Here is a 23490-nt window from a genome sequence, read left to right on the forward strand (position 1 = left end):
CACCTGCACAACCCACCCAATCATCACCTGCATAGTCCACCCAGCCAGCACCTGTATAGCCCACCCAGTCAGCACCTGCAGAGCCCACCCAACCAGCACCTGCACAACCCACCCAGTCAGCACCTGCATAGTCCACCCAGCCAGCACCTGCACAACCCAGCCAATCATCACCTGCAGAGCCCACCCAACCACCACCCGCACAACCCACCCAGTCAGCACCTGTATAGCCCACCCAACCTTCACCTGCAGAGCCCACCCAACCAGCACCTGCACAACCCACCCAGTCAGCACCTGCACAACCCACCCAATCCTCACCTGCAGAGCCCACCCAACCAGCAACTGCACAACCCACCCAGTCAGCACCTGCCTGTGACCCACATGCATAACCTAGCCAATCCTCACCTGCACAGCCCACCAAAACAGCCCCTGCCTGTGACCCAGACAGTCATCCCACTTGGTCTAACAGTTATCTCCCAGGCACTTTACTGAGGGACGCAAACAGACAGTCATCCCATTTGGTCTAACAGTTACTTCCCAGACACTTTACTGAGGATTACTGAGGTGTCCTCACTATTTCTCTACTAGCCCCTTGGCTGGATCCTTTCCAAGCAGGGACACAGAATAGCCTTCAGCTGCACACAGCTTTCCCCTGTGAAGGACTTGCTGACTGCCCCAGCGGTCCTTGGATATAGGGGTCCTTACAGACTCTGAATGCAATCAGAACCCTGAGTCAGTAGAGCCCAGGACCCTGAAGCCTCTGTTTTTCAGGCAGACACAGAGCAGCTGCATTAGTTCAGGGGTGGGGGTTGTGCCATCAGCCATTGCCAGGAGCTGAAGGAGGTCAGAACCCTGACCACAGATGCTGCCTGATGCTCTCAGCCACAAGACCAAGACAGCCTCCAGGGACCCCATCCTCAAGCAAGAAGTCAAATGCAAAGGTAATCATTTCCCACATAGAACATAATAAAATTCTTACTGAAATATCTGGCTGCAAACGTCCTCCTTTTGCTGGAAGCTGTCGGCAGCATAATGAAGCTGGCAGTCTGTGCAAATTTCTTCTGTATCCTTTTTATAAAGAACCAACCACATCCTCAAGCAGACAAGCTAATTCCTGTTTTCCAGTAACAGGAGATCCACATCTATAGAAAAGAAATATATTTAGAATGCCCTTTATCTGGTATTTTCTTGGATTTTAAACAAGAAGCCTTGCTGTGAGGAATTAATTCATTAAGCGTAAGTGCATCTAGGGATCTTGGAATGGCCTTGAGCAAGTCACGGGGTCTTGGGGTATCAGTTCCTCAAATCTGTAAAATGGGAACGATGGTGACAACCACTTCTCAGAACAGAGGATTGAGAAGTGGAAAGAAGGGGCTTTGTGAGCAAAGCCCTCAGCACACATCAGATGCTATATTTGTTTTTTTTTCCATGAGCTGACCTGGATTTAAGGGGAGCTGGGTTTCCAGAAAGCCTTAGAAATAAGTACAAAGGACACTGCAAATTTACAGCATGACTTCCAGGATGCATTTATGGTCTTCGTCTGGTGGGCACAGCAGTCCTGTTAGTGGGGAGAGCAAGTCCCACAGAGGGACAGTCAAAGTCCAAGAACACCCCATGTGAGACCCTCACCAGGCACACAGGCTGCTCATGGCATGGCTTCTCCACTCCATTTCTGGAAATTTAGCATCATTACAGCATAATTTACAGTTGTGGAGAATCAAAAAGAAAAATCCCGATTATGAAACAGCCAAGCGATGTTTATGCAGCCATCAACATCATTGACATAGTGGTCCTGGCAGTCTAAGGCAAAGGCAGGCTCCAATGAGGGCAGCATTGATTCAGGTGGAGCAGTGACTCCTGGGAGGGCATGCACCTGAATTGTCTTCCCAGCACCCTCCTTGTCTCCTCTGCTCTACTGAGCTTGCATCATGTATATTGACAGTGACGTGAAACACCTTTCAATTGCAGAGAGCATGAAAGCAATTAAAACCCAATCACTGCTATAAAGATAAAACAAGCATAGCTAGTGCTCAGTAGCTCAGTGCAGGGTAGATCCTTCCTACACCCGGGCTTGGGGGTGCAGGAATTGGGGCTGTCACCACTGCAGGAGGGTAGAACCTGGGCTGCTGGACAGTGCTCAGTGGGCTGTGTTGGGGGAATGTCATCTTGGCCCATGCCTTGGGGGTCTGTGGACAGTTCCTGCTGCTAATGTTCTCAGAAGGGAGCGTTGGAACAGCACAGAGAAGGGGGCCAACCTGAGCCTCTGGGGAGTGACCAGGGACAGTTAGGAGCGGAAGGAGGTAGCAGGCAGGCACTCAACTGCTTGAAGAGAGCAGCAAGGGCCAAAACCCAAGGTGCCAGCATGTCCTTGCCACAAAGTAAGCAGTAATTTGGGTTGCAAAGGCCGGAGTGCAAGGCTGATAAGAGCCCACAGGTACACAGGCAGAGACGAGTGAGAGCAAGAAGCCCATCCCATGACCTGGTGTACAGGGGGTTTGGAATTAAAAACTCTAGGACCAAGTCCAGGTTTTCCTTTTTCGAGTGCTGGGAATTTAGACATGGGCTAGATTTAGCAAAAAAAGGTATAGGATGCCCACTTAGTTTTGCAGTGTAACTGTTCTAAATATTGCATGGGACATAATACTTGCTAAAAAGGTATGCATAGTTGACCTGAAACACTATTCAGATTTAACTGGGTGTCCTGTATTTATCTGGCAACCTTATACCTTCTAAATATCCATTTTCTCTTTGATCAAAAAAGAAAATACTGCCAGGTAAGAAACTTTCAACTGCAGACAACAAGAAAGCCAGTTAAAAAGAGGGGATTTATTGGTTCCTTGAGTAGGAAAGCCCTCATAATGTGGACTTCAGGCATGACTGGATCCAGCAACTTGGCAATGTTAACCAAATCTGGTTTTTTTTTTTTCCAGTTCTCCTGTTTGCTTCTGGAATGCCTGCTTCATTCTCAACAAAATCCCCTCATTATTAAAAAATGCTGGACACCAGCTCGCTTCAGGAACTAATACGCTTTCTTTCACGACCAAGACAAAGAAAGAGCCTATCTTACAGTGTCTCTCAGAAGTGCTGGGAAACTGCCCCTCCCTACACTTCCAAGCATCTCTTCTGGCCTCATGGCCTTGGTTGGGCCACTCACCCATCCCTGAACCACCCAAACCAATGCAATGTGCTGATTGGCTAAAGCCAACCTGGTCTTATACCAGGAATAGGGTGGGTTGGCTTCGTAAAAGCCACCTCGGCTGGTATGGAAAAGAGGTGGATGCTAGAGTGGATGCCAGCCACTGCAACCAAGGGTGGGGAGAAGGGCTCCAAAATACAGTGCCCACAGTGAGGTTGCCCTAAGGATAAGATACATGAGACCACCCCACTGGTGTGGTGTGTGTGTGAGTGTGTGCTGTGTGAGAGGAGAGAGAGGGAGAGACAGAGGAAGAGGGGGAATGTTAGTTCCTCTCCGTGGACATGCTGATTTATTTATTTCTTTCTTCTTTCTTTTCCTTCCTTCCTTCCTTCCTTCCTTCCTTCCTTCCTTCCTTCCTTCCTTCCTTCCTTCCTTCCTTCCTTCCTTCTTTCCTTCCTTCTTTTCTTCCTTCCTTTCTCTCTCTTTCTTTTCTTTCTCTCCTCCCTTCCTCCCTTTCTCCCTCTCTTTCTTTCTTTCCTCTTGGCCAGGTCGGTGATTCAATCTCCTTCCTGGTCTCGGGACCCTCCCCCGAGAGGCAGTGAACTGGGCCTGTGTGCCCGGAGAGGTCCCTGCTCCTCACTGACCTCCACCCACACCATGGAGAGTGGATGTGTGTGTGTGTTGGGGGGGAGACGCTGCATCAGGAGACCTCTGGTTAGGGAAGTTTTATTAGGAATCACCTCTGTGACCCTTACCAACCTCAGCCAATAGTGGTGACAAGGTTCTACAGCGTGGGCCTCTCCTTTGGGAGGCTTGGGGACAGAGCTCTGCCCACCAGCTGGACAGTGACCTCAGGGGGAGAAGGGACAGGAGACTGCTCTCCAGACTCTCACCCCAGCCCTCGCCTTTCCCTCACCCACCTTTCTTTGCAGCAAGTTCAAATGCAGGTCATGCACCAGCTAAGCGGGCACAGCTGGGCACAGTTCCCGGGGCCTGCTGGGCAGCGCTGGGAAGGGCGGCAGAGAGCGCGGGCTGGACGCTTGTCTCGGAATGACTCAGCCAGGAGCAGCCGCCGCTCGCATGGGCCACGCAGCAAACGGGCGCCCTGTGGGGGCTGGAGAGGCCAGGTCTTCTGGAACCAGGCCAGCGCACCCTGCCCGGGCGTCACCCCACCACGGATAATCGCAATGACAGTCAGCACTTCCCAGCACACTGTGGATCACGCGCGTTAGCCTGGCACCTGGCTGTGCCCCGAGGTGGGCATCACGGTGGGACTGGGAGGCACTCCAGTCACAGGCTTCACCAGGGCCGAGGTGGCGACGAAAACCCGTCTCTCGGGCGTGGCAGTGGCCTGGCCACGTGCGCCCCAGGACTTGCACCCACATCTCCCGCCAGCGGTGAGCGGGGCCTCCAGCAGAGCGGGCGGGGCTGCTCACCTGGAACCAGGGCCTGGCGTCTCCTCCCCCGCCTCGGCCGCCCGGGGCCTGCCTGGAGCTCCTTTCTCGCCGCCCGGCGGCAGCTCCTGAGCTCTCGGCCCGCTCCTTTAGCCCCGCAGGCTCCCTGGCCGTGACCCTGCCCCCGGCCTCCGTGTGATGAGAGGGCGAGCAGGGCCGGGGGTATGCACCCAGGGCCCCGCATCCTCAGGCAGGACCAAGCTCCCGGCTACTCGGCGCCTCTTGGGCCGGGGGAGGGGTGGGGGGGGGAGGGATGCGGCGCGGCGGGCGGTCCCCGAGGGTCCAGAGCCTGAAGCAGCTGGGTCGGGGATGGCCCGGCGAGGCTGACCCCTGCCGGGCAGCGCGGGTGGCGCCGCGGGCGGAGGCGACCTTCCTGGGCCCTAGTGCACGGCGCCCCCTGGCGGGCATCGGGGACGCGGCTTCCTGAGCACCCGGAGCGCTCGCCGCGCCTTCCCTCCTGGCTTGTGGTTACCCAAGTTCATCTCGCCCCAGCCTCATCTGTAGCTCACCGTCCTGTGCACCCCGTGCTGCTGGCAGGGCATGTGGGATTTCGAGGGTTTTCTCTACTGAGTCTTCCTCGGAGCAGGTAAATTCTGCATAGCTGGCCCAATTCTGTGTCTTAAGTATGGGGAGGAAGTGGGGGCTGGAGAAATCACTAGCAGGGGAGGACCCCTGAGATTGCCGAGGGGGATCGGTGCCACTTCCCAAGGCTCCCACACCACCCAAATCTCCCCCATTTCATAGACTGGGAAACTACGGTCACAAAGGGTCAGTCCATTCCCCAAGGTCCCAGAGCCACACGCAGTGTGGCTGGCATTTGAAAGTCAAAGCAGAGGAAGCAGGCAGGTGGCTCTTCTTGAATTGGCTTTCGGAGTCTGTGTTGGGCTGAGAGATCCTTCCCCAAGAAGGAAGTGGCCTCCTACTCACTTGGGTTCAGCGTCCAGGTTCACCTGGACTCATCTGCAGTCTTGTCCTTGACAAAGGCAGGGTGATTGGCCATGCGCTGATGGCCTTGGAGAGCCTGATTCGGCCTTTGGGCAGAGCTGGGTCAGTCCAGCCTCAGGGTCATCACTCACGCTAAGCATTGTGGTAACCTCTGGCCTGCCCCTGGAGACTCCAGGTGTGGGGCAGGTTGACCATGGTGGAGAGTGGGACCTGGCAGAGGTAAGGCCTGCCACAACACTAGAGCTCAGGGCACCTGAGAAGCAAGGTCATAGCATCCTGTTCTTGGACCCCGTCAGTCTCCACAGCTATAGGGGGCTCCATTGAAAATACTGTGCCAGGCCTTCTCTGTGTGTGCCCTGGTGAGGGCTCACTCACTCTCCAGGCTTGCTGGAGGAGGCGGCATGAACTTCGGTGGAAAGAACAGAACTGGGGAGCCAGAGAGTCGAGTTTGACTCTTGCCTCGGACACTTCTTAGCCGCCTCTCTAGGGGGCTCAGCCTCTTTGAGTTCCCTTCCTCATGTATGAAGTGAGGATAGTAATACTGCTGAGTCCCTGGGTCTGTTAGAAGATGAAGCGAGGAAAGTCAGCCAGGACACTTAGCTAAGTGTCCAGCTCGCATTAAGTACACCATGCTCATGCCCTTGGCCAGGATGGTGTGTTCCAGCTGCAACCTTTATCAGGGGCCCTGGAAGTGCTTGTGTCTTCTGCTTCATCCATCATCATCATTGGCAGAAGCTAAGGCAGTTTTTGCTTCTCAAACCAAGTTTCTCACACATTGAAAGATATTCTGCATTTAAATTTACATGAGAAATTAAAATATAAGCCACAGAACTACACTGTAGATCATGTTTAGAGTTCTTAGGATACTTTTGTTTTTATATAGCAACGTTGTTTGGTTTTTCTAGTTGTCATAAGCATTGCAGGGCTATCTATTGTTTCACGGGCTTAAATATTTAAGTCAGTCGATGCCAGAACCTAGGGATTGCACCTTTTTGAAAAGGGTCACATTAGTGGAAGAAGAAACCTGGAGCTGATTCGTATGAGCCACGAGGTGGCGCCCTCAGCACACTACTTGAGCTGTTCGGTTTTCCAACAGCAATGACCAGCACACGGACAGAGGATGTCCTGAAGAGGGGCTCTGTCCGCTGCAGGAAGTCCAGGGCAGTCACCTGGGTAACACTCACAGGAAACACATGCTTCTGTGGGTACACAGCTGGGAACGGGGTGAGGCAAGTGAGTTATCTTGGATGCAAATTTTAAGGGGCAATGAGCACCCCTCTCCCCTCACCCTGGTCCAGGTCCTGGGTCACCGGACTGGGACACGTCTGTGAGGAGCGGAGCTGGAGAGCGGCTCCCTGAGACCCCAGGAGAGAGGATGATGCTTTGACCTCAGCCCTGCTCAGGTGGGGCCTATATGACGGGGACGCTAAAGCCCCTATTCTGATCCGGAGGCTGTGGCCAGGATAATCGGAAGTTCTTTCTGGGAGGGGATTAAGGGAATGGACGAGGTGCTGATCATCCCTATTCCCACTATGAATTGGAGCCGCAGGGACATGGAGGGTGTGGGGCTGAGTCCAGTGCCTCCCTGGAGTGCCCTTTCCTGTCTGCATTCGGGCTGGGCCAGCCTCTTGTGGCTCCTGCACATGGCAGCCCCCCTGAGCTGGAGAAGCCACCGTGGAGCAGGTGTGGAGGCCATGGCGCCGTGGTAGGGGGTCTCTGTCCGGGGCCTGGGTACTCGGTGACACTGGAAGAGAATGCAGCCTGCAAAGTGGCCTCGGAAACTGGAAGAAGAGAGTTGAACTGTGAAGGAGGCAAGGGAAGCTGGGTGCAGAGATGACTGAGGAATTGGCAAACATTTTGGTAAACCAGAGCATCATGCTGCGTGAGTGAGGAGTAAAAAAGGTGGGAGTGTTAAGGATGAGGTGGAACGAATATTCATACAGTGCAGTAAATTAAAAAAGAAACCGTATTAAAAAAGAAACAGGTGAAATTAGTTTAATAACATTTTATTTAGGGCAATATATGCAAAATGCTATCATTTCCACATGTAATCATTTATAAATATTATTTACTGAAACATTTTGTATTTTTTTATACCAACTCTTCCAAATCTGGTGTGTATTTTACATTTATAGCATATTCTAATTTGGATGCTAAATTTCTGCTACAAATATTTTATCTGTATTTAGAGTTTACAAAATTTAGAGTTAACAATAGATTTTCAAGTTGTTCTAAACATACGTAAAAGCTTTTTAGTAATTGGATTGTGTGTCAATTTCTAAATTAAGATTAAATTAAATTAAACATTTAAGTGCTCAATTGATCTAATTTCAAATGTGGTTAGTGGCCTTACTCTATTGCACAGTGCAGTGGTAGGCATTTAAAAGTCAAATATTCATGTCAAAAATGTTAAGAATAATAAGTAAAGAGTAGAAGTAGAACGTATAACTTCTAAACCAGTAGAGGGGGCTATATACAAAAAATTCCAATCAATTCAACAGAAGGAGAAAGGGAGAAAACAATAAAATAAAAATTACGATAAATAGAAACACAAAAGAATAAGATAAAAATAGGTATAAATGCCATAAATTTATCAGTAATCATAGTAAATGTAAACAGACTAATCTCACACATTAAAAGAAAGAAGTACTTAGGTTGGAATTTTTAAAAATCCAATGGTAGCTGTTTGTGAAGAGACATATGTAAAACATTAGAACACAGAAATGTTGAAAATAAATGAATGGAAAAAGATGCGTAAGACAAATAGGAATTAAAATAAAACTAGTGTAGAGGGGCAGTTCCAAGATGGCCAAATAGGAACAGCTCCAGTCTACAGCTCCCCGCGTGAGCGACATAGAAGACAGGCGATTTCTGCATTTCCAGTTGAGGTACCAGGTTCATCTCACTAGGGCCTGTCGGACAGTGGGGGTAGGACAATGGGCTCAGCCCACCAAGCGTGAGCCAAAGCAGTGCAAAGCATCGCCTCACCTGGGAAACACAAGGAGTCAGGGAATTCGCTTTCCTAGCCAAGGGAAGCTGTGACACACAGCACCTGGAAAATTGGGTCACTACCACCCTAATAGTGCACTTTTCCAACGGTCTTAGCAAATGGCACACCAGGAGATTATATCCCGTGCCTGGCTCAGAGGGTCCCACGTCCAGGGAGCCTTGCTCATTGCTAACACAGCAATCTGAGATCAAACTGCAAGGTAGCAGTGAGGCTGGGGGAGGGGCGCCCCCATTGCTGAGGCTTGAGTAGGTAAACAATGCCATAGGAAGCTCGAACAGGGCGGAGCCCACAGCAACTCAAGGAGGCCTGCCTGCCTCTGTAGACTCCACCTCTGGGGGCAGGGCATAGTCAAACAAATGGCAGCAGAAACCTCTGCAGACTTAAATGTCCCTGTCTGACAGCTTTGAAGAGAGTAGTGGTTCTCCCAGCACGGAGTTGGAGATCTGAAAATGGACAGACTGCCTCCTCAAGTGGGTCCCTGACCCCTGAGTAGCCTAACTGGGAGGCACCCCCCAGTAGGGGCAGACTGACATCTCACACAGCAGGGTACCCCTCTGAGATGAAGCTTCCAGAGGAACAATCAGGCAGCAACATTTGCTGTTCAGCAATATTTGCTGTTCTGCAGCCTCCACTGCTGATACCCAGTAAACAGGGTCTGGAGTAGACCTCCAGCAAAATCCAACAGACCTGCAGCTGAGGGTCTTGACTGCTAGAAGGAAAACTATCAAACAGGAAGGACATCCACACCAAAACCCCATCTGTATGTCACCATCACCAAAGATCAAAGGTAGATAAAACCACAAAGATGGGGAGAAAACAGAGCAGAAAAAATGAAAATTCTAAAAATCTGAACGCCTCTCTCCCTCCAAAGGAATGCAGCTTCTCACCAGCAGCAGAACAAAGCTGGATGGAGAATGACTTTGACGAATTGACAGAAGAAGGCTTCAGATGATCAAACTTCTCCAAGCTAAAAGAGGAAGTTCGAACCCATTGCAAAGAAGCTAAAAACCTTCAAAAAAGATTAGACGAAAGGCTAACTAGAATAACCAGTGTAGAGAAGTCCTTAAATGACCTGATGGAGCTGAAAACCATGGCACAAGAACTATGTGACGAATGCACAAGCTTCAGTAGCCAATTCGATCTAGTGGAAGAAAGGGTATCAGTGACTGAAGATCAAATGAATGAAATGAAGTGAGAAGAGAAATTTAGAGAAAAAAGAGTAAAAAGAAATGAACAAACCCCCGAAGAAATATGGGACTATGTGAAAAGACCAAATCTACATCTGATTGGTGTACCTGAAAGTGACAGGGAGAATGGAACCAAGTTGGAAAACACTCCGCAGGATATTATCCAGGAGAACTTTCCCAACCTAGCAAGGCAGGACAACATTCAAATTAAGTAAATACAGAGAATGCCACAAAGATACTCCTCAAGAAGAGCAACTCTAAGACACATAATTTTCAGATTCACCAAAGTTGAAATGAAGGAAAAAATGTTAAGGGCAGCCAGAGAGAAAGGTCAGGTTACCAACAAAGGGAAGCCCATCAGTCTAACAGTGGATCTCCTGGCAGAAACTCTGCAGGCCAAAAGAGAGTGGGGGCCAATATTTAACGTTCTTAAAGAAAAGAATTTTCAACCCAGAATTTCATATCCAGCCAAACTAAACTTCATAAGTGAAGGAGAAGTAAAATCCTTTACGACAAGCAAATGTTGAGAGGTTTTCACCACCAGGCCGGCCCTACAAGAGCTCCTGAAGGAAGCAATAAACATAGAAAGGAACAGCTGATACCAGCCACTGCAAAAACATGCCAAATTGTAAAGACCATCGATGCTAGGAAGCAACTGCATCAACTAATGAGCAAAATAACTGGCTAACATCATAATGACAGGATCAAATTCACACACAACAATATTAACTTTAAATGTAAATGGGCTAAATGCTCCAATTAAAAGACACAGACTGGCAAATTGGATAAAGAGTCAAGACCCATCAGCGTGCTGTATTCAGGATACCCATCTCATGTGCAGAGACATACATAGGCTCAAAATAAAGGGATGGAGGAAGATCTACCAAGCAAATGGAAAACAAAAAAAGGCAGGGGCTGCAATCCCAGGCTCTGATAAAACAGACTTTAAACCAACAAAGATCAAAAGAGACAAAGAAGGCCATTACATAATGGTAAAGGGATCAATTCAACAAGAAGAGCTAACTGTCTTAAATATATATGCACCGAATACAGGAGCTCCCAGATTCATAAAGCAAGTCCTTAGAGACCTACAAAGAGACTTACACTCCCACACAATAATAACGGGAGACTTTAACACCCCACTGTCAACATTAGACAGATCAACGAGACAGAAAGTTAAAAAGGATATCCGGGAATTGAACTCGGCTCTGCACCAAGCAGACCTAATAGACATCTAAGAACTCTCCACCCCAAATCAACAGAATATACATTCTTCTCAGCACCACATCGCACTTATTCCAAAATTGACCACATAGTTGGAAGTAAAGCACTCCTCAGCAAATGTAAAAGAACAGAAATGATAACAAACTGTCTCTCAGATCACAGTGCAATCAAACTAGAACTCAGGATTAAGAAACTCACTCAAAACCGCTCAAACTACACGGAAACTGAACGGCCTGCTCCTGAATGACTACTGGGTACATAATGAAATGAAGGCAGAAATAAAGATGTTCTTCAAAACCAATGAGAACAAAGACACAACATACCAGAATCTCTGGGACACATTTAAAGCAGTGTGTAGAGGGAAATTTATAGCAGTAAATGCCCACAAGAGAAAGCAGGTAAGATATAAAGTTGACAACCTAACATCACAATTAAAAGAACTAGACAAGCAAGAGCAAACACACTCAAAAGCTAGCAGAAAGCAAGAAATAACTAAGATCAGAGCAGAACTGAAGGAGATAGAGACACAAAAAAATCAATGAATTCAGGAGCTGGTTTTTTGAAAAGATCAACAAAATTGACGGACCACTAGCAGGACTAATAAAGAAAAAAGAGAAGAATCAAATAGATGCAATAAAAAATGATAAACGGGATATCACCACCAACCCCACAGAAATACAAACTACCATCAGAGAATACTATAAACACCTCTACACAAATAAACTAGAAAATTTAGAAGAAATGGATAAATTCATGGACACATACACCCTCCCAAGACTAAACCAGGAAGAAGTTGAATCCTTGAATAGATCAATAACAGGCTCTGAAATTGAGGCAATAATTAATAGCCTACTAACCAAAAAAAGTCCAGGACCAGACGGATTCACAGCTGAGTTCTACTAGAGGTACAAGGAGGAGCTGGTACCATTCCTTCAGAAACTATTCCAATCAATAGAAAAAGAGGGAATCCTCCCTAACTCATTTTATGAGGCCAGCATCATCCTGATACCAAAGTCTGGCAGACACATAACAAAAAAAGAGAATTTTAGACCAATATCCCTGATGAACACTGATGCAAAAATCCTCAATAAAATACTGGGAAACTGAATCCAGCAAACACATCAAAAAGCTTATCTACCATGATCAAGTGGGCTTCATCCCTGGGATGCAAGGCTGGTTCAACATATGCAAATCAATAAATGTAATCCAGCATATAAACAGAACCAAAGTCAAAAACCACATGATTATCTCAATAGATGCAGAAAAGGCCTTTGACAAAATTCAACAGCCTTCATGCTAAAAACTCTTGATAAATTCAGTATTGATGGAATGTATCTCAAAATAATAAGAGCTATTTATGACAAACCCACAGCTGATATCATACTGAATGGGCGAAAACTGGAAGCATTCCCTTTGAAAACTGACACAAGACAGGGATGCCCTCTCTCATCACTCCTATTAAACATAGTGTTGGAAGTTCTGGCTAGGGCAATCAGGCAGGAGAAAGAAATAAAGGGTATTCAATTAGGAAAAGAGGAAGTCAAATTGTCCCTGTTTGCAGATGACATGATTGTATATTTGGAAAACCCCATCGTCTCAGCCCCAAATCTCCTTAAGCTGATAAGCAACTTCAGCAAAGTCTCAGGATACAAAATCAATGTGTAAAAATCAAAAGCATTGTTATACACCAATAACAGACAAACAGAGAGCCAAATCATGAGTGAACTCCCATTCACAATTGCTTCAAAGGAATAAAATACCTTGGAATCCAACTTACAAGGGATGTGAAGGACTTCTTCAAGGAGAATTACAAACCACTGCTCAACGAAATAAAAGAGGAAACAAACAAATGGAAGAACATTCCATGATCATGGATAGGAAGAATCAATATTGTGAAAATGGCCATACTACCCAAGGTAATTCGTAGATTCAATGCCATCCCCATCAAGCTACCAATGACTTTCTTCACAGAATTGGAAAAAAAATACTTTAAAGTTCATATGGTACCAAAAAAGAGCCTGCATTGCCAAGTCAATCCTAAGTCAAAAGAACAAAGCTGGAGGCATCACGCTACCTGACTTCAAACTAAACTACAAGGCTACAGTAACCAAAACAGCATAGTACTGCTACCAAAACAGAGATATAGACCAATGGAAAAGAACAGAGCCCTCAGAAATAACACCACACATGTACAGCCATCTGATCTTTGACAAACCTGACAAAAACAAGAAATGGGGAAAGGATTCCCTATTTAATAAATGGTGCTGGGAAAACTGGCTAGCCATATGTAGAAAGCTGAAACTGGATCCCTTCCTTACACCTTATACAAAAATTAATTCAAGATGGATTGAAGACTTAAATGTTAGACCTAAAACCATAAAAACTCTAGAAGAAAACCTAGGCAATACCATTCAGGACATAGGCATGGGCAAGGACTTCATGTCTAAAACACCAAAAGCAATGGAAACAAAAGACCAAATTGACAAATGGGATCTAATTAAACGAAAGAGCTGCTGCACAGCAAAAGAAACTACCATCAGAGTGAACAGGCAACCTACAGAATGAGAGAGAATTTTTCTATCTACTCATCTGACAAAGGGCTAATATCCAGAATCTACAAAGAACTCAAACAAATTTACAAGAAAGAAACAAACAAGCCCATCAAAAAGTGGGTGAAGGATATGAACAGACCATCAGAGAAATGCAAATCAAAACCACAGTGAGATACCATCTCACACCAGTTAGAATGGGGATCATTAAAAAGTCAGGAAACAACAGGTGCTGGAGAGGATGTGGAGAAATAGGAACACTTTTTCACTGCTGGTGGGACTGTAAACTAGTTCAACCATTGGGGAAGACAGTGTAGCAATTCTTCAACGATCTAGAACTAGAAATACCATTTGACCCAGCCATCCCATTACTGGGTATATGCCCAAAGGATTATAAATCATGCTGCTATAAAGACACATGCACACATATGTTTACTGTGCTACTATTCACAATAGCAAAGACTTGTAACCAACCCAAATGTGCATCAATGATAGACTGGATTAAGAAAATATGGCACATATACACCATGGGATACTATGCAGCCATAAAAAAGGATGAATTCATGTCCTTTGTAGGGACATAAATGAAGCTGGAAACCATCATTCTCAGCAAACTATTGCAAGGACAAAAAAACAAACACTGCATGTTCTCACTCGTAGGTGGGAATTGAACAATGAGAACACTTGGATGCAGGAAGGGGAACATCACACACCAGGGCCTGTCGTGGGGTTAGGGGGAGGGGAGAGGGATAGCCTTAGGAGATACACCTAATGTAAATGACGAGTTAATGGGTGCAGCACACCAACATGGCACATGTATACATATATAACAAACCTGCACATTGTGCACATGTACCCTAGAACTTAATGTATATATATAAAAAAAGAATCAGCTTGCAAACCTTCACAAAAAGCCTTTTGGAATTCCAATTGTGATTGCACTGAATATATAAATTGGTTTTGGAGAAATGTCTTATTGATAATATTAAGTCTGGAAACATATTATGCTTCTCCATATCAGTCTTCTTTTAAAAATGTCAATAAGGCTTTATAGGCTTGAAGAAAAATAAAACTAGTGTAGTGAAGTAATATTAATATGGGCAAGACAGACTAAGGAAAATCTTTATTAGGGATGAAGATCATCGTTGCAAGATTATAAAAGAAACAATTCACAGAGATACAAAAATCTTGAGCCTACATACACCTAACAACATAGCCTGGGAGGAAAGAAAACCAACAAAAATCTGTGACATAATGTGAAGAATTTGAAAATTCACAATCTTAGTGGAAATTTTATGACAACACTCTCAGAAACTGATAAACCAAGTAGAACACTAGCAACACATTAGTAGAGAAAGAGACTTTGAACAATGTATTAAGAAAACCTAATATAATAGATATATGTAGAAGCATGTACCCATGGAATATTTATAGAAATTGACCATGTATCACTTCACAAGAGGGTTCAATAAATAAACACTAAAGAATCAACAGTATTCAATGTTCTCTAATCTTGATACAATAAAATTAGACAACAATAAGACTAAAAAACATACATCTAAAAATCATACTTCTAAGTACTGAAAAAAAATTGTTAATTTATGTCTAAAAGGAGATATTGGAGTAGAAATTACAAAATATTTGGAATCAAATGCAACATTGAACCACAATTTTAAGACTTATTGTATACGGCTAACATGGTACTTTGAAGGAAATTTATGGCATTAAATGTGTATATTGGAAAATAAGAAAGGTTGTAAATTAATTAACTGAAAAATTAACTAAAAATTAAGAAAAAGATAGCATGTGATGATAGTTCAGCCTTTTTTTCCTTTCCTAAGTTTAGCTTTGAAGGGGAATTGTGTTCTCAATGTTCTACACAATTTCTAACTGTTGAGGGTTCCTAGGTCTTAGGCTTGAGCCTTTTCTCTCCCAGGTAATCTTATCCATTCCTACAGTTTTAAAATATAATCTGTGCTGATGAGTCCCAGTCTCCAGACTAGAGCTCACCTCTAAGCTACAGGCATCCTTTTCTGACTGCTCTCTTACCCTCACCCTCTGGCATCTCACACCTAACACGTTTGAAACATGTGCTTCAACCTGTCCCAAGCTTGTTTCTCCTCTCCATGCCAATAAATGTTGTCACCCACACTAACTTTAAGCAAAAGATGTAGGAGTCGTTCTTGAGTTTATCTGATGACTCATTCTGTAAGCCTTGTAGTCATTTCTATTTCCGAGATACATCCCAAATCCATCCTTTTATCTCTCATTCCACTATTATCACCCTAGATGTGCCACTGCCATTCTTGCTTGGCTTCATTCAAGAGCCTCTGCACTGGCTTCCATGCATGTTCTATTGTCCCCAGGCCATTGTCCACACAGCAGTAAAATGTAAATTGGAACATGCCATTTCCCTGCTTAAAACACCTCAATGGCTTTTCATCATGTTCAGCCTCAAGTCCAAACTTCCTGCTGGATCTTGGCAGGCCCTCCCTGAGAGGTCCTTGCCTGTTTCTCTAGTTTATCTTGGTCCTGTTCATGCTCAATACCCCTAACCTGCCACTGCCACCTTGTTGGCATTGTGCTTTCAGCATACTGGCCACTCAACTCCTTTCTTGCCCCAGGGCTTTTATACCTACTTCCCACTTCTTGAAATACTTCCCCACACCTCTTCAGTAAACACTTTTCAGTTTGTTGAATGAACAAATACATACTAACCTGTTAGCACAGGGATTCTTATCCTTATTTCATAGCTGAGGACTGCAAGGCCCAGACGGGCTGAGTGTAATTTTTCAAGACATTTTTGGTTAAAAAAAATAAACTTAATGGTTTTAGCAAAACCCTTGAGATGACCTCTGAATGGAATATTATGGATCATGTGTACAGACCTGAACCCATCGCTGCAATTGGGGCAGGGAATAGTCTCATCTGATGGGCCTTGGTCATGTGTCCACCCCAATGCTGAGGGTGGAATCAGCTCCAACCAACACACATGGTGTGAGGATGAGTGAGGGGAGGCTCCTAAAGTAGCTTTATTTGTAATAGCCTCAGACTAGAAACAGTCAAGATGGTTAAACAGGTGAATGGTTAAACACAATGCGGACAGTCATGCCATGGATTCTACCTAGCAATGAAAAGGAAAGAACTATGGATGCTTCCAGCCACTTGGGTGGATCTCAAGGGCATTATGTTTCGTGAAAAGAGCCAGTCCCAGAAGGACATAGGCTGCATTATTTCATTTATATAACATTCTCTAAATGAGATGGAGAGTAGATGAAAGGTGGCCAGGGGTTAGGGACAAATGGGGCAGAAGGTAGGTGTGACTATAAGGGACAGCATGAGGGATAGCTTACAGCCACAGGATAGTTCTGCACCCTGGTGGTTACATAAATCTGCATGTAATACAACTGGAGTGATAGACATTGCATCAATGCCAGTTCCCTGGTTTTGATATTGTACTAAGTTATGTCAGACAGAATAATTGAGAGACACTGGGTCAAGGGGACCTAGGACTTCTCTGATTATTTTTGCAAATTCCTGTGAATCTATAACCATTTCAAAATGGAAAGCTTAACACAGAATACAAAAGAGTGGGTTCTCCCTAGTGGCAACAATATACATCACCAGTCTAACATGTGTACACTCAGAAAGGTCTTGTTAAAACTGTGCCAATGCATGTTATTATCACTATACTTTTAAAGATTTCTCTAAAAAAATAAAAAAGCGAAATGTATGTGATAATTAAAGAATACAAAAAATGAAAAACATTATTTGAATAAAATTAAATTCTTATTGTGATTTTAAAAATAAAAAATAAATGTAAAAATTAAACTGTTAGCATTTCTGGTGTTTGTTTTGCATCTAGAGGGTGGTATGAGGAATCTATGTCATACTTTACATATGTGACATTATGCACCCAGAACAACACATTTGCATCTAAGAGTGAGTGAACTGTTTAATAGCATGAAATATTTCCAGGCTGCAACAAAGAACCATTGTGAATTTTGCACTGATATGTAAGTACCTACGAAACTGTGAATCTGAACTCAAAGAGAAGGAAAAAATTACATGCCTGGCACTATTCAGAGGTGAGATTTCTTATGGAGAACCTACTACATTTAGGTGATCTGAGAGGAAGTGTCTGGCAGTTTATATTTTTTCCTATTTCTTCCACATTCAATTCCTCCCAGACATGGAAGCAATGTTCCTGCTGGCAATAGCACAACCCATAAACCTAAGCTGATCCTACAAGCCAAATCCATAACGTTTGAATCCAATCACATTTTCTTTTGAGGACATACATAAGGCAAGAGATGAGGTGCCTGGACAATGCCAGTTCAGTGAGCAGGTGTACAGGGTCAGGTCCATGGGTCATGCAGGGCAGCGCTGGGCACACCTCTCAAGGAACAGAGGTGCCCATTCCATATATCCATGAATAGATGTGCGCTGTGTTTTTGGGTTCTTATGGACTCTCAAAGTGTAGAGTCCAAGACAGGGTCTTTCTTGGTTTCCTGGACAGGGAGCATCTTAGTGCTGATGTGGGTATGAAGTCACTGCTGACTCCATGGTCATGTGTCACCAGGTTTACACCTTTCCCTCCAGCAGGCTGAGCTGTCAGAGCATATGGAGGGTGCCCTGCTCACCTTGGTCTTTCCACTCAGGAATAGCACACAGGTACTGGGGCTCAGAACCTTTGGGGGCAATGAGCTGGACAGGATTCTCTGTAAGTCCACTGGGAGCCCAGCTCTGTGGTCTCTCCCTGTGAAGTAGAGTACAATCTCGCTGCAGGGAGACTTCGGGATTTGCTGCTCCTGGGCCAGGGAGGTGCTGCTGCAGTTATGCCTTGGATTCCATGCCACTCTGAAACGCAAGGGCAAAGACTTCAACCAATGCTGCTTCCAGACCTGCTTATCCTAGTGTTACTTTTGGAAAATGCTTTCTTCTTGTTTTTTAAAAAATTCATCAAGTCTTAGTTTCTTTAGAGATGGCCCTCCAAATTCCTTCCCTCTCAGTGTGCTCAGGCCCTTCCTCCCATCAAGAGGTGGAAATGATGCTGCAGTAGTTCTGCGTGTAGACCCTAAGAAGCCTGGAAACTCCACTGTCTTTCTCTCTGGGAGTCAAGCTGCCATATTTTATAAGATTTGCACTGTCTAATGAATGATGAGAGGGCATGGAGGGAAAGAGAGGCTGCAAAGGAAGAGCGCTGAGGCACCAGTCTTGTGAATAAAGCTTTCTTTGGATCTTCCAGCTCCCAGCCCCCTAGCAAACACAGCCAGGTGGCTCTCAGTCCATGCTGTGTGGAGCAGAAGAACCCCCCAGCCAAGCCCTACCTGCTTCCTGTCCCACAGAATCATGGGAAATAATAAGGAGCTGTTATGTCAAGCCACCATATTTGGTCATGTAGCAGTAGATATCTGAAACACTCCTCAGTAAAGTTTGGGAAAACTTGACTGTTAAATGTTTGATTGAGCACCTACTATTTCTTAGGTGTATGCTAGGGGCTATGGCTATGGAGATAAACAAGAAAAATTCTCTGACTCAAGAGCTCACTAATCAAAACAGCAAAGAGGAAATTATAACAGAGCAATTTGCAGAATGGATGAGCAATCGGAAAAATGTAGGGGACTGTTGAGGACTAGGGGGGAGGGAGAATCCTATCCCACAAAGGCAGGATCAAGGACTGACATCTATCCCAGTGCCACCACCCAGCAACTACTACTGGCAGCAGTTTGTAGCATTTATCTCTAGCATTTTGTCAGTGGATTGATTTGCCATGGATGCAATAACAATGCTCATTATAAATAATGTTGAAGGCTCACTAGGTGCTGGATGCTGGGAGCCATTCCATTGCTTCTCTTGAAACCACTCAGAAGGAAGGCTACTACTGTGGTACCCATTGTATAGATGAGGAAGCCGAGGCTTACAGAACTGAAGGTCAGGCAGCCAATGAGGCACAGAGGCCGGACTCCCACCCAGGCGCTTCAACCCCAGAGCCGGTGCCTGCAGCCAGACTGCTCACCTGCTTTCTAATTTAACATTATAAATTAAGCATATCCTTATGGTATTAAAAATGATGTCTGAAACAGCATATTACTCACTGTATACTATGTTACTTTAAAGTCTAAGATTGAACACTTCAGATTATTTCCAACATGCAGAGAGTACCTTTCCACATAAAGAGTTACTTTTGTGTTTATTTATGGGCCCATACTCTTTGATCATTTAAAAAAATGGTTTGAAGGCCAGGTACGGTGGCTCACTCTTGTAATCCCAGCACTTCGGGAGGCCGAGGCGGACAGATCACGAGGTCAGGAGATCGAGACCATCTTGGCTAACATGGTGAAACCCCGTCTCTACTAAAAATACAAAAAATTAACCGGGCAGGGAGGTGGGCGCCTGTAGTCCCAGCTACTCGGGTAGCTGAGGCAGGAGAATGGCATGAACCCCAGAGGCAGAGCTTGTAGTGAACCGAGATTGCACCACTGTGCTCCAGCCTGGGCGACAGAGCAAGACTCCGTCTCAAAAGAAAAAAAAAAAAAAAAAAAGTTTGAAGCAAATGTATAAGAAGCCTTCTCAATATTGGATCATTTTCTTAGGATGAATTCACAGAAAGGTAAATAACAAATATTTTAATTTTGAGGTTTTCCACAAGAAATTTCTGGAAGTAAAAGGCAATCAATCTTGGTGGGTGACAAAGTTACGCCCATCCATATTTACAGCAATTATCCCCACATTTCATAGTTTCTCCAGAAACACAGAAAGCCACTTCTGCAGAGGACCCAGCCAGTTATAATGAAACTGCCTGTAAATTTCTTCTCAAAACTTGAAGTGAACCTGCGGCTAAGGTTTGAGAATTCAAATGTGGCCCCTGGGCTGGTCCTTCAGCGGATGAGGGCAAAAAGCAGAAGTGGCTTCACCTCCCTGCCCTTCCCCATACCCCAGAATTGGGCTAACCTTTGGTAATTGGGCTAACCTCCTGCTGTGGGTGGGTGGCATGGGTCGTTTGAGCCACATGTCTTCTTGGAAATTGGTGGTGGGGATGGGGACACCTCCTTAAGGAGGAAATATTGTCACTGTTTTGCCTTCCCTGGGCCTGATGTCATCCCAAATGTCACAACTGCTCATGAGGCAGGCAGGAAGGGTCCTACAGTCCCTATTTATAGATGCAGAGGCTCTGGGAATAACCTGCCCTGCCAGCTGCTTCTCACCCTGCTTATCTGGTGATGAGTCCTTCTTATGTTACCGATGAGTCTGATAGTCCCTGGGACCCCACTGGCCCCAGAGCCAGGGAGGAAGAAGCATTCCTCTTCACTTCCTCCTACTCTCTTATGTGAGGTAGTGGTAAGATCAGACAAACCTCTGATATAGTGGTGTGCTGGTAAATGCTTAACCCAAACCCTAAAAAAGTGAATATACACACACACACACACGATTATTATAAATTTTACTGCTATAAAGGATGTGTAGTGAATACTTTACAAATAATAATAATAAAATAAGCAATACTCTATGTTGTAAATTCCATATAGTTGATTGATTCTGACAGAATGCTTTCACTGATTTTTGCCAAACTTTGGCATCCCTAGCCGATCTATGGTCTCAATTTAAACATTATTTGATAAATGGAGTTGTATTCCAACCCACAGTGCTTTATCCAATACATTTATAGTCATGAAATCTGATGTGTTATCTACTGTTAAGTGATGTCTCCTTTCCATACAAACTATATTGATTATATTGTAGCCACTTTCAGATTCAGCAGTATCTTATATTGAAACTTCACTCATTTGTCAATGGTGTGAGTGACTTTGTTTACTTGGATAATAGTTTTTAAAAGCAGGAAAATATTATCTCAATTCTTTGCACTATTTGCAATGCAAGGGCTATAGATATACTGCAATTTAAGTTTAATCTACATTATTAACCTCCTTCACCGTTTTCTGAAGTCTAATGAACATAACAACAAACCAAGCCCTTGTTTGTAGCGTTTTCCAATTTCTATGGTGTAAATGCTCCCTCTGTGGACAATTGGAAGCTACCAACATGAAATCCCTACATGCAGAGTTGGGAAGGAACCTACAGTAGCCAGCAGGATAGAGGGTTTCCACCACTCAGAACAACAGGTGTGCCTCGCCTATTTAGGTAATAGCAAAATGTAACAGAGTGGTGCATTTTGAGTATTAATTACTTTTGTTTTTAACATAATTTATTAAATTATATGTTTATATAATTTAATTTTAGTTTTAATGGCACAGAAGTATCTTTCTTCTTTCTGGATCAACCACATAGAATTTCAATTCTACTGTGAATATTATCTTTGAAATCACAATATTGTCAATGCTATATATTTGCTTTCTAATTTTTAGAGTTGACCTATAAACAAAGCAAGTAAGATACTTTTAGTTAGCTAATACAAGTATTTTAAACCATGATGATATAAAAATAATAATATAGAAAACAAAAGAGGGGGAGGAGCAAGGGAGGAAGAATAACTACATCAGTACAGATTGAGTGTCCCTTATTCAAAACTCTTGGGTTTGTAACACAAAGGATAAATGCTTGAGGGGATTGGTACCGCATTCTCCATGATGTGATTATTTCACATTGCATACCTGTATCAAAACACCTCATGTACCCCATAAATATATGTACCTACTATGTACCCCCAAAAATTAAAAATAAAGAAAATGAAACAAAACAAAATGCTTGGAACCAGAAATGTTTTGGATTTTGGATTGTTTTAGATTTGGGGATATTTGCATTATGCTTACTGGTTGAGCATCCCTAATCTGAGAATCTGAAATTTGACACAGCCCAATGAACTTTTCATGTGAGTATTATCGCAGGGCTCAAAAAGTTTTGGATTTTGAAGCATTTCAGATTTTCATTTTGGATTAGGGATACTCAACCTCTATTCTTGGATTTCATAGCTGCGAATGCCATCCTAATTTGATACATAAAAGAGTGAACATACTATTTAAGGTCATGAAGGAAATTATTGAAAGGTATGTAAAATACAATGAACAGAATTGAAAAGGCAACATTTAGAAGGATAAAATAAAAATACAATTACAAATCAGTAGTAGAAGAGAATAAGGAGATAGTGTAAGCACTCTATTTTCTTATTTTTTATGTCTGAAGGCCCAAAGATATTGTCAAAAATTCATAAATCCTAAAGAAGTTTATTAGTTGAAGTTATAATGAAGATCAGAATATCTAAAAACAACTACTCTTGGTGATTATTTGGGCAAATGGAAAATGGTCAGGGGCAAAAGGGAAACTTCTTTTTATGTTCTGATAAACTGACTTTTGTTTTCCAGGTGTGGATATTATTTTATAAGTAACCCCCCCATATCTACTATTAAAAATGCAACTTTTGCTTCCTCCAGCCCAGACCTTATTTACTTTGCAGTAATACCTTTTACAGTATATTTTAATTTCCACTACATGTAGAAACATCCCAGAAGGCCTGAAGTCACACATAATCCCTGTGTCCAGTTCTCATGGCCCACTACCTTCCCCTCCACCAGCTGGGGGTTAGGAGTCGGGGGGTGGGGTGGGAGAGCAGAATTCTCCTGTTACACTGGGGAGCTGCCACATTTTGTGCCTGTCTACATCACAGTAATTCACAATGTGCTAAACATTGCACTTTGCCATATGGCACATTCTTATTTTTCAATTCTCATTACCTCACATCTATAAACAAACAAACAAGGCTTTGGGAAGTTCAGTGCCTTGCTCAGAGTCCTGCAGTTTAGTGGCTTATACTGGCAGGTTCTTTCTCTCTTGCAGCGGAGAATTAAGACAGAGAATCCAATATCCCCAGTGTATCTTCCCCCAGGAAATGTGAGTGGTGGTCCCTCGACAAAAAGAAGTCATGTCTAAGATTCCCATCTTGTCTCATAATCCCCTTCAAAAAGGAGGAATTGTAGTCTGAGAGGGTATTTTGTTCCCCAGTGACTGAGGGCAGGGCAGGGGTGGAGAAGGC

At 44.3% G+C, this 23490-nt stretch overlaps 1 protein-coding gene across 3 annotated transcripts in view; it reads right to left on the bottom strand.

Annotated features, from left to right (window-relative positions):
- ARHGAP22 (Rho GTPase activating protein 22) overlaps positions 1 to 4810 on the bottom strand; it is a 210581-nt gene extending 205771 nt beyond the window's left edge. For 2 of the 3 annotated variants that reach the window (XM_023230184.2, XM_023230189.1), the window contains exons 1-2: positions 4570 to 4810; positions 977 to 1139 (exon numbers count right to left, since the gene is read on the bottom strand). In XM_023230184.2, the coding sequence (XP_023085952.2) occupies positions 977 to 1028 (52 nt within the window). In that variant the 5' untranslated portion in view covers positions 1029 to 1139; positions 4570 to 4810. Of the gene's footprint in view, positions 1 to 976; positions 1140 to 4053 lie in introns of all 3 variants that reach the window. The other variant, XR_002735272.2, reaches the window with a different exon arrangement.
- Between the last annotated feature and the right edge of the window lie 18680 nt (positions 4811 to 23490).

Source organism: Piliocolobus tephrosceles, chromosome 9, assembly GCF_002776525.5.
Source record: "Piliocolobus tephrosceles isolate RC106 chromosome 9, ASM277652v3, whole genome shotgun sequence".
Taxonomy (NCBI): domain Eukaryota; kingdom Metazoa; phylum Chordata; class Mammalia; order Primates; family Cercopithecidae; genus Piliocolobus; species Piliocolobus tephrosceles.